This window comes from Anopheles stephensi, chromosome 2 (assembly GCF_013141755.1).
Source record: "Anopheles stephensi strain Indian chromosome 2, UCI_ANSTEP_V1.0, whole genome shotgun sequence".
NCBI classification, from domain to species: Eukaryota; Metazoa; Arthropoda; class Insecta; order Diptera; family Culicidae; genus Anopheles; species Anopheles stephensi.
The window spans coordinates 5,811,354-5,822,639 of record NC_050202.1 but is presented as its reverse complement, the minus strand read 5'-3'; the positions used below and the strand labels follow the sequence as shown (position 1 = coordinate 5,822,639).

Below are 11,286 nucleotides of genomic sequence, written 5' to 3'. Positions count from 1 at the left end.
AGGCATCTGAAGCGAGCTACTTTGCTGCTAAAACACTTCATGCGTTGAATGAATGGTGGAAAAGGGAGTTTATAGAAAAAATGGCTCAGATAAAAAGAATTCATGCATCACGGATTATACCGGGCACGGTACGGTTCGTTTGACTGAGCCCAGCCGGCGAACCAGACACCTCGACGGCACCAAAGTCGCAGGACTCGAGCGCGTTTTTTTCCGCGTCCGATGGTGACCCTTATAATTGGATTAAGTCAACGCGAGACAGTCGCGATTTGAAACAGCATCTAATTGTGTGTTTCAAATGCGAGCAGAAATCGGAATTGAATGATGGTTGAAGAGTGATGCTCTTGCTGCTCTAGCTATTCTTCGATGTGAGGAAATTAAAAACATTACTAATATGATGTGCGTGATGCAAGAAGCTCATTTCGACCACAGCGAGTCCTTGCCTTTTCATTATTATGATGCAAATTCGAGACAACCGCTTTGCTTGCCGAAACCGATACATTAATCAGCCCTTCGATTTAATATTGCGAAACTCTCGGTCGAGTCGCCGGCAAACGACCAACTCCGCCCAGTGGCGTGCGCTTGGCTAATATTAATTTTAATATTCTTGTCGATTTGCAAAAATGGCAGTTTTGCAACATTCCAACGACTCGACGGGGGACACACACGCATTTCGGGAAATGAAAAACGACCCATGCCGCCCTTCAGAACGCGCATGGGAAAAACACCGACCGATTGCGTACCACCGGACCACGATAAGCATCTTTCCACCCGACGATGCGACGACCTAATCCACCGACCCGCGGTACCGAGCAAATAGGCAATGGGGGAATTTTTATTGATGTTTTTGCTTCCTTTTCTGCGGTGTACATGGAGACTGTGTTTACAGTCCAGTCCTTTTTTTTTTTTTTGAGTAGCGTTTGCTTTTCGCTTCGGAAGACGCTCCGCCATATACAGTATCATGCACGGGTGGAAAACACTCGGGAAAGCAAACACACACATGGGCGGAATTCCTCCTTCAACCACCAGAAGATGAAACGCCTAGCCTCGGGTTTTGTGCTAACATGCCGACTAATTGGCTTCATCGTCGACCGGCAGAAATGCTCAGGTGAATAGGAATTGGCCTCATTTTGAGTATCCTCTTCATCCCTGCAGTAAGGATAGTAGTCTTTATTTTAGCTCAAACAGACGTTACATAGCGTTCTGTACCTTATCGTCACCGAGGAGGATATGAAGGTTGTGAGGAATCCTTGGAGCCATGTTAAGCGTTCAGGAAAGTCGTGAGAGACTTCAGAAGATATAGTAAGGACAAGACCCAAGCTTGATCTGTATAGGCTGGTTTAAGTATGAGACAGACAAGATAGCCTTCTTCGGCAAGATAACGCCCAATCTGTTCCAAAAAGCAGGTCACTCGACGGGTACTCTGGCTAGCAGATCATCATGCAGGAGAGCTCAAGTCGCCCAAGGACGATCCAGATCACACAACGGGACCGGGAATCGAATCCCATCCGAACCGTTCCCTTGTAGTGAGAGCTAACTATTCAACTATTCTGGTATTAATAAGTCTCGCTAGTCGTTAGCTGGTCGGGATGAGATAGCAGATAATTGGACTAAAAATAAGAAGCAGAAGGAGCCGTGCAAGGATTGCTGCCGCCTAGTCGTCTAAAAGGCTTTGTACTGAAAGGTTAAGGACTCCAAGAGCTACATCTTCTTAGCTACAGCGTCGGAAGAGGCTTCGAGGTGAATCGTTTGTCCTCCTAACCTAACCAGCTATATTGAAGGGAGATGATGCCTTGGTCTCCTGATACAAGTTTCGGCCTCATGCGCAAAGAACCTCCGATTGAATCTCATATGGGATAACTCTCATCCGAAGGACAACCTTGAAGCTCACTAGCAAGCCGCTCACTTTATCGAAACGCCGCAATGTGTAAGGAGGCGTTACAGAACCACAATTGTGAAGCTCCGGGAAAGATAAAACTAAAACACATCGTAACTCACCAACCACCCCACAACGGTGCGGTTCCGTGATTGAAAAATAATTCACCTACGTCCGAAACAATGTCAATTCAGATAAGCCGTAACACACAGTAGAGAGAGCCAACGAGAATAAAAAATCGCAACAGAATTATGCAAAAAAATTGGTCTTTCACAGCTCAGTTAACACTTCGCGCCCGCTAAAAACTTATGCTAATATTTGCCAGGAATCAACCATCAAACTCCCATGCGCTGCTGCTGCTGCTGTGGTCTGCTCCGGTCGGTGGGCAACTTCATTTTTACGATATTAAATCCCGCCCGCAGTGAGACGGTGTATGAAAAAATATTACACATTAATTAACAATTTTTGGTAGACTTGCTATGCATCAACCACAGACACACACACGCACCCATTCGTCAGTGTTGGTCAATGTTGCCTGCCGCGACTTTAGGTTCGATACAAGAGCTCTCGTACCGATTCCCGAGCCCGCCGGACCGTTTGCTGTCCGCGTGTCTGTCCGGGGCAGAGTATTGATTTAATGTAAATAAAGATGTCAAACTGTGGTAATAAGATTGATGACGAAATGATAGCCGACGAGCCGGGGAGGGGAGGTTTTTGTGCAAGCGACGTGCGAGCAGCTTGTTGTGTCCAGCTTGGTTCGGTTCGGTTGTTTGCTGGTGTGGTGCAGGGATTACAAGCGGTTCCAAAATAATCCTATCATTGTGTAACGTTGTCTAACATTCGATGCACTCGATAGGATCTTTCGTGTGAAAATCGTCACAACAAGAGCTCTTTTAGATAAATGCCCCAACAGCTATGCACGAGACGAAATATAACGACTAACTACTAATACGCCTTTTTTGTCATTTACTGTATATGACAGCTGGTGACGGAAACACAGTTGACACAGACGCTTACACTGGACACTGTTTTACGGTTTTGACCAGACGCGCTGTGGACATTACTCATCGAATTCGGTCCGTTCCGATTGTCTAGCAGGTGCGTTTATTAGCCACTGCCACCACTGTCCTGCTAAAAACGGACCAATGTCGCGGCTATCCTGCTGCTACTACCGGCCATCTATAATGTATGCATAGTTGATTAGGATAAATATATATTTACAAATTTTCACTTGCCATCGAGACTTGCCGTTCCGTGGATTGAGTGTTTGCCCCGTCAGCCAACCACCAGGCACAACCGATGTCACAGCTGGCCGTCGACGGCTCCACCCGTCGCCTTCAGGTTTCAGTTTGGCAAGTCTCGACTTAGACGTGGCCAGCCCGGGTGCAACCCCGGACTGTGGGCATTTGTCATACTTAACATTGCATTAGACGTTGCACACTTTCGAGGCTTTGCGCCTCCGAGTGTGTTGACGGGGGTTGTTCTCTCTCTCTCTCTCTATTTAGGTCGGTTCAGACACAGTATCAAACATGTCTAAGGTTTGAAAAATTAGCTTCTGCCAGGACTTCTTGGTGCCTCCGTTCCCAATTTCGAGGACGTTGGGCAGCACAATCATGCCATGAGTCAGCAGCGCGGCCGGGCTCATAAACAATCGAACGCCACTAATATTCTCCGGCGACAGGTTTTCCCGCACAAAACCCGGCCACTCTAATGACTCGTTCGATGGGCGACACGGTACACTAATTAATGATGCAAAATGGAGACTTTCGGGCCGGGTTTTTCTTACCCCCGTAACACACACAAAGACAATGAAGGCGTGACGTGCGTGCGCCCAAGATCATCAATATCCCGAGGACGCGGTAACACGACGCACCACGATGAAGTGATGTGTATTAAGAGCTGGTTAGTTGAGCCTTTTTTGGGTCGAAATAAAATCGGATTGATGGAGTATATCGGTAGGTGTCGTTTAGGTAGGCTTTAAAAATCGCGCCCTAGACGACGAGCGTCTACTGGTGCCTTACTAAATGATAAAATAATCAATATTTGAAACAGTAATTTGACGGATGCTTTTTATTCGCCATTGTCAACATCGACGGAATAAATAAAGAGTGTTGCGATGGCAACAGAACAGAGTCCAGCGGAAAATGATCTCCAGAGCATCAAGAAAACTTTGTGCCCCGCTTTACACAGTGCAAGCAAATCATCAAGGTTTGCTTTTCCCGATTCCGCTTTGCTCCGTTCGTTCGGGCAAGAAAGCCCTGCTTAGCTCCGCCCACTTTTTGCTACGCGCACAAAGAGTGCACTATGAAACAGTGGGGACAAATTAAATTACTTTAACAACAACAAAAAAGAAGCTACAAAACAAACCTCCAAAAAGCTTTGCTTTTGCTCCGTAAAGCGTTTGTTTGCCGTTCCGTTAGGCTAATATGGCTAAAATCACCTAATAAAGAACAGTGTTTGCTTATTTACCGTGGTTCGCATGGAACTGATTACTGTTTGTTCAGCCTTTTATCCATGTTCTTCACGTTCAACCCAAAACACGGCACCCATCCCGCCCCATCCAACCGACCTTGATACAAACGACACAATTAAGCTATAAATTATACCATTCCCGTACAGCACACCAGCTTTGCTACAAAACAACTGACCACACGCTTATACACCGATGTTGCCACTGCAGTTTGCAAATTTTGTGTTGTGTTTTCGTGTATTTTTTTGTTTCTTTGCTTTGTATCAATCCCATACATACACACACAGCACAGCAAGTCAGCATGACCGGGGACACACCGGGGATCGATTTCGTCTGGCAAAGAAATAATTTATTCACACTCTCCGCACTATAGTGGTCTGAATATGTACCTCACGCGGCGGTTTTGTCGGTGTCAATAAATTTATAATTAATAACGCTTACCGGCGCCTCACATAAAGCTTCCCACACACTACGCCCACAGCACTCAGCCGCTTGCACTTGGCATGCAGTCGACTTGTAACGGGGAAATGTAAAATACTCACAGCAAACAACAACAAAAATACAAAAACGAACCGACGAATAAAAATCATTATGTTGTGCATAATCGTTCATCATCCGTGTCGGTGAAAGCTGTCGTGTAGCGACTTTTTCATTGCAGTTCGTCAACAATAATGAAGCAGGCGGGAGCAAACTATTTGTATATTTAACGCGGTGGCCACCGATAAGCGATTCTACATTATGTGGCATTACATTTTACTGTTGATGGAAATGCTTCGGAAAGAGTAAAAAAAAAGCTGTGTCCATTTTCTTTAAAACATTGCTCTCCTTTGATGATCCATCAAAATACGACATTAGAGAACTATTTAGCAAGCCAAAGAAGCTCTTTTGTGAACTTAAATTTTTTAAAAGCTATATTTTAAAGAGGTCTGTCGCCAAGTAAGCAAAACGTACGTAGGTAAATTTAGCAAAGAGCGTTATGAGCTCTCAACCAGCGTTTTGTGAGCGTTATAAGTCGATCCCTAATTTGTTTGGAGGGGCATCTCTAATCCAAGTATAGGACACTGGTTCTGTTGAGAATCCTAGATTAGACCTAGATGACAAGTGGTCTGCACTGAAATTAAAGCATTCTTCTTCTTTGGCTCCACAACCTGACAAATTGGTTTCCTCCAGAGTGATTTCGTTGAATTCGTTTATCCGTAGCTGGAAAATCAGTCCTGCAAACGTGGAATATCAACCAGTATGGAGAACGGAATTTGCAGTAAATATTTTACATTACATTTCGATGAATCTACTTCTTTGCATTTTCATCTATAATATATTTTTATTATCTGAATCTAGTCATTTTGCATTTTATGAAGTGGGGATCAAATAAAGTTTTTTTTTTTAATTTACTCGTAAATTACTCGTACGATACGACAACGATTGAAGCTCGGAATACGACTATCGATTTATTTTGCTGTCAAAAGTGTCATGTCCTGCAGACGTCCCTTTGTCCAATGGTTTGTTTTGATTAGTTCGCTTTGTTCGTACGTTCTTCAATCACTCACAAAAGCACAACCCAGCAAACGTAAGGGTCTAGAAAATAGTGAAAGTGTAGACTTACACCACCCAAAACCACCCACCTTTTCGTGTTTAATGTATCCATTTGTGCAATCCATATCCTTGCATCTAATCATTTCAATGCACTTTTTGCCAGCAATGGAAGCGTAAGGAAATGAACGGCCACTGCGACAGAATTCCATGGGCTGCATGGGATTAACCATCGTGGGAGAAAAAAACACAGCATCACACGGCCTGAACGGATACCGTGATAGCATACCGTGTTTGCGGGACACGCCGAGTGCAATAACCGAGAGAAAAACCCACCCGCCCAAATGGATGCAGCCAAACAGCGAGTAGGCGAAGTAGTTGGCGCAGTAAAGGTAAATGGAAGGCAGACGGTGCCCCCTTTTTCCACCCCAATATGTTTCGCTGTGGGCTGTGTAATGGATGTTTGGTGTCCATGCGTTACTATGACTAACCCCCTGTTTAACGCTTACAGCTTGCATTGTTGTCTACTAATCAGTGTGGCCGGCTTTTCCTCCCGAAAAGCACGGTAGATCTCTCTTATGTAATCGGTGTGTGTGTGTTATCGATGTGTGTTCACGATCATCTTTGGTGTGTTTATCTTTTTTTTTTTAAACTGCTTGCACGGACCGGTAAATACTGGCTACTAGATCTTCATGTAAATATGCTCATGAGCGTCCTCCCGAAAACTAACCGTTCGCAAACCATAACCATCATCCTCGCTAAAACGTAATCAAACCGACTGAGCGTGTTAGTTTAGAACCTGCTGTATCCTAAAACACCCCGTTTTGCTATTTCGTTGATCAAAGAATAACATAACCATGGCAACCGAAAGCGGTCTGCGCGTGGTGCGCCAATACTCCGACGAGGGACGTACCCTAGCATTGCGAGTAAGGACAAGGCATCCCGGAACCCGGCAGAGAAACGTCCCCGTGCTAATAAATGCTTCCGCCGCCCTTTTCGATTCTAGACCTTCAACGAGGCAAACAGTGAGGCGGGAACAGTGCTCCGAAATGCTTGGACGAGCTTCATAGAGTTGGTACAGCGGCTAAAATCGTCGGCCAGGGAAGTGCTGGACCCATCGGTATTGTACGAAGAGCTTCGTATCTTTTTCCGCGATGAAAGTAAGCATCCTGTTGGGGCGAGAATGTCCTTCTTAAAGATAATCGTTTTGTTCTAACTTCCCTTCCAGTTGCCCGCAACAATGCTTTCGCAATACTGATCGGTCTCGGATTCGGCACGACCGGTGGTTTCATGCTAGGAATGTGGCTTGCCCGACCTCACCTCCCAACGCCGATCATGAAATCGATCGCTTCCACCTCGTTCCGCGACCCCGACAATGTGGTCGTCTGTCAAACGGCCGTGCCCCAGTTTCAATCGTCCTCGGACATCCTGGTGCGCGTCCGAGCCGCCTCCCTGAATCGAATCGATCGTCGCATCGCGTTCGGTTACGGGCGAACACTGCGCAGGATGATTCGAACGTACAACAGTACTTACGATCCGGAGCTTCCCCTGGTGCTCGGACGATCGTGCGCCGGCATCGTGGAAGCGGTCGGTACCGGTTCCAAAAGTGGGCTGGAAATTGGTGACGAAGTGTGGCTAGCGACACACTGGTACGAGCCGGGTGTAGCGTCGGAGTTTGTCGTTGTACCGGAAACGCGCGTATCGCGCAAACCGTTCCTGATTGGGTTCGAGGGTGCCGCCAGCCTGCCGTACAGTGGCTCGATCGCACTGAACCTGCTCGATTCTCACAACCTAAACGAACACACCTGCAAGGGACGTAGAATTCTGGTGCAGGACGCCTGCTCACCGGTCGGGTGCGTTATTACTCAACTCGTGCATAAGTGGGGCGCACTCGTAGCTGCCACTTGCCATACACGGTCCGTTCCTGTGATCAATAACCTCGGTAAGTATGCGCAGTGTGGGTGTGTGTGAGGGGGATGTGCGAGTTTGTCTTTTCTTGTTATCATTTCCACTGTAGTGTAGAGAAGCTAATGTGTTTTTGTTTCAATTTCGATTACGCTCTGCAAGAGGAAAGAGGTAAATGGCCATTTTTTACTAGATTTTCCATACGTGTTGTGTGCTTTCCATGGCATCTTCCGGAGTACAGTTTGGCTGATACAGTGTCGGACATAATAATATAAGCTCGGAAGGCGTATATACTCAATATATGTGCATCAATCAGGAGGATTAGGTTTGAATCACGTCATTCTGCTGAAAAATAGCCAATATCGGCAATACTAATCTGGCCATCAGGTTGTCCAAATAGCCTTTCTTTTCTACAAAAGGAAGGTCTGCAGAATGTAATCCTGCAAACATTTACAAAGAAACATGTAGCTGCCTCATTCAAACGTTTATCTATGCTGAAGCAGAAATAGTGTCATTTTTTATGGTTCTGCAATGGTTCTGTACTCTCTCAACGAGTGCTTAGTTTTGATTAAAATTCTTGAAAAGGCTTCGCAATCAAAAAGACGAATGATCTTATTGTTATGTCCAACACTGCAAACGATAGGAAAGATCAAGTAATGCTCGTTGCCATGGAGAACAACCGACACGCAAAGATACATTTCTAGCTACGCCTTCCTTTTCTGTTCCTCCCGTTAAATTTACCTCTGTACCGCATGGCCTCCCGTTTTCCGCCCAATTTTCCCACCAGGTGCCGCGGACATCATCACCTTCGCCAACGAACACTTTCGCTCGAACTTTATCGATGTTAACGTGGATAAATCGAACTTTATCAACGAGCTAACGTCGAGGGAAAAGTTTCACTTCATCTTTCTCACCACCCGGCTGGGGTATGATTACAAATTTCTGGAAAAGTTCCTCACCAAAGACGGTGTGATAGTGGATGCGGTCGAACCGGAACAGCGCACGGATGATTACGGTGTGGTGGGGCGGTTCTTTCTCGGCTCGTACGTACGGTGCAGGAAAGCGTTTGCAGTGCTGTTTCGAACGAACGTTGATTGGGGTGGGCCACACCTTTGCCATCTGGTGCTGGAACGTTTGGCCGGCTTTGTGAATGACGAGACGCTTAAAACTGTCGTCGATCGGGTAATTCAAAAGCAACCGAACACCGAACACTCGCTCGATTGGTGGCTTAATGACATTTGAAATTTGCAGGTTTATACACCGAGCGAGGTGGAACGAGCGCTAGAACACATCTGCAGCGAAAAAAGCATCGGCAGCACCATTATCACCTTCCGGTAGGAAAGCCCCGTCTCCATTGGCTACAACCTATACCACCTTATGCACCAACGATCACTGCCGAAGACGACTTACTTGGGTGTTACTATTGGATACGATACGTTTGAGGCATGGGTGCGAGTCTTGGCTAGCTAGGATAGCGTTTTTAAACTGTTTTCATCGACGACGATCGATCGACCGACCGAACGTAGATAGAGTTTTTGTTTTGTTACTTTTTGCATCGTTTTGTAAACACGCCTATTGGCCGGCCGGCATGAAATAATGGGACACAACAATGGTTTACGCCCGACTTGCTCCGATTCGGCAATTCGATCGGGAGCGAAATAAAGAAAAAACAGAAGTAATAAGCATCAGCAAATACACCGTGTTCGGAGCTTTAGAACGTTATTATACCGTTTAATACAAATCATCCACAGGTTTGTTTTATAGTAAAGGAGGAAACTTAGCATAACCGGAGCTGGCTCCGAAGTTTTTCCGGCGCGGCTCCTTGCGTGCTGCTGCGCCCCAGCAGCAGTCCTCATTCTTACTGTATTATTATTATTCCTCCTGTTTGTCGTCTTCCTCCTCGTCACCGCTGCCCTCGAACTGGATATCCTTCTCGTCCTTATCAACACCATCGTCCTCCATCTTATACTTGATTCCGACCTCATTTTCGTCCTCCTCATCCCCGGACACCTCGGCATTCTCCGCCTCGGCCCGCTCCATCTTCCGGGCCAGATCGGCTTCATCGGTGGCCGTCACCACCTTCGGTGCCATCTGCACCTTAAACACACCGCCCAGCCCCTCGATCGTTTCCTTGATCTTTTCAATCGCCAGCTCGAGCGCCTTCAGTCCGTCCGCTTTTTCCGGTGTCGATGTGGTCATTACTGTGTGTTTTGAACGGGAGAGAGAGAGAGAGCGAAAGCAAATCCTTAGCTGGTGCTATCTCCAGGAGGACGGACGAGAGACACTTACCGTACAGTGGGGGAGCAATGAGGTTAATTTTAATCGGCAGCTCTTCCGTAGACATTTCAAGCCCGGCCCGTAGTGCCGTTTTTACCGCATCGATACCTTCGTACCCATAGCAAGCGCACTCGATATCGGCCCGAATTTTAACTGCCTGCGACACCAGTTTGCGCTGAATATTGCTGAGCAGCGATTCTTTCACTTCCGGCTCCAGGCCACACTCGTCCAGCAGCGTTGGATCACTAAAATGGCAACGAAACACGACTCTCGTCAGTGAACATTCGCTCCGAACGATAGCTACGGTCACACTTACACAGCACACTGCTTGAACACGTCGAAGGCGGTCACTTTGAAGTTGTGCTTCTCTTCGAAATACCACGCCGTCTTCTCGTACAACTCTTCCAGCTTCTGGTTGTCGAATCCCATAATGTCGGCCACATGGCGCAGGATCGAGTTGACCGCTTTCGCTTTGGAAAACCGTTCCGTACACTTCTCCACATCCTCGGGCGACACACGCCGCTTGGACAGATCGATGTACCCTTTGTTTTTATCGACACGAATCACCACCACCGGTTCCGTTTTGCCAACGCGGATCAGTTTGTTGATGGAACGGATACGACGACGGGACAGCTCGGACAACAGTATCATGCCCTCGATGTTGTTGTACTCGAGCAGGTAAACGTACGCACCCATCTCGGCGATGGACCGCACGTTCACCATCACCACATCCTCCACCTCGGGGTATTTTTGTTTGTAAAACCGGCACGATAACGTCATGTTTGCCGCTGCTTTCGAGTCCTGCAATAACAAAAAAAATGAGTTGCATTAACGTTAGTGCCGTTTAGCGGGAGAAAAAAAAATGTTCCACCAAAGCGCCTTTCAAGCCGGAAGGCATGCCGGTCAGAGCACAACGTTCGGGTGTAATGGTATTGGTAGGCAGCTGTCTGCCAACAGCCCAACCACCTACGGTTTGCGCCGTTTGGGTGCGAATAAAAGGAAACGCTTTGCACTTGCTGCTTGGTAGCTGTTTCGTATCGCTTAGGCAAAGTTTCAGACACGCGCCACACACATTTTTAATTGAAAATACTCACTTTTTACCACGAAAAACTGTCTTAAAAGCGCTGATGCAATTTCACATGTGGCAAACGCCTTGGATGACAGTGACAGAAGGAGAGAAAACAACACTTTTCGAACATGATCTTCGAAAACATGGATGTCTGCATGTTTA

The 11,286-nt window shown here is 46.7% G+C and overlaps 2 protein-coding genes across 5 annotated transcripts; one reads left to right on the top strand and one right to left on the bottom strand.

The window, feature by feature from the left end:
* The first annotated feature begins 5,806 nt into the window (after positions 1-5,806).
* Positions 5,807-9,471, top strand: LOC118508234 (reticulon-4-interacting protein 1, mitochondrial-like). Of its 4 annotated transcripts, XM_036047839.1 has the most exons (8): positions 5,807-5,910; positions 6,040-6,265; positions 6,719-6,799; positions 6,880-7,033; positions 7,102-7,815; positions 7,941-7,949; positions 8,566-8,960; positions 9,030-9,471. In XM_036047839.1, exons 2-8 carry the CDS (start codon positions 6,218-6,220, stop codon positions 9,114-9,116), a joined length of 1,488 nt encoding a protein of 495 aa, XP_035903732.1. In that variant the 5' UTR covers positions 5,807-5,910; positions 6,040-6,217; the 3' UTR covers positions 9,117-9,471. The 4 variants fall into 4 exon arrangements, with proteins under 4 accessions (XP_035903732.1, XP_035903734.1, XP_035903733.1 ...); XM_036047841.1 differs by lacking the exon at positions 6,719-6,799; XM_036047840.1 differs by lacking the exon at positions 7,941-7,949.
* Positions 9,472-9,480: 9 nt separating this feature from the next.
* Positions 9,481-11,251, bottom strand: LOC118508237 (eukaryotic translation initiation factor 2 subunit 1). The gene is made up of 4 exons (XM_036047845.1): positions 11,150-11,251; positions 10,372-10,856; positions 10,068-10,300; positions 9,481-9,979 (listed from the first exon to the last, which is right to left on the bottom strand). Exons 2-4 carry the CDS (start codon positions 10,833-10,835, stop codon positions 9,651-9,653), a joined length of 1,026 nt encoding a protein of 341 aa, XP_035903738.1. The 5' UTR covers positions 10,836-10,856; positions 11,150-11,251; the 3' UTR covers positions 9,481-9,650.
* Between the last annotated feature and the right edge of the window lie 35 nt (positions 11,252-11,286).

Bases quoted from the DNA above. Each gene is read 5' to 3' on its own strand.
- LOC118508234 (XM_036047839.1), top strand. From the start codon at position 6,218: ATGGATGCAGCCAAACAGCGAGTAGGCGAAGTAGTTGGCGCAGTAAAG. The intron at 6,800-6,879 runs GTAAGGACAAGG...TTTCGATTCTAG, and splicing joins GACGTACCCTAGCATTGCGA to ACCTTCAACGAGGCAAACAG. The intron at 7,034-7,101 runs GTAAGCATCCTG...CTTCCCTTCCAG, and splicing joins TATCTTTTTCCGCGATGAAA to TTGCCCGCAACAATGCTTTC.
- LOC118508237 (XM_036047845.1), bottom strand. From the start codon at position 10,835: ATGACGTTATCGTGCCGGTTTTACAAACAAAAATACCCCGAGGTGGAG. The intron at 10,301-10,371 runs GTAAGTGTGACC...TTGCCATTTTAG, and splicing joins GTGTTCAAGCAGTGTGCTGT to TGATCCAACGCTGCTGGACG. The intron at 9,980-10,067 runs GTAAGTGTCTCT...CAAAACACACAG, and splicing joins CATTGCTCCCCCACTGTACG to TAATGACCACATCGACACCG.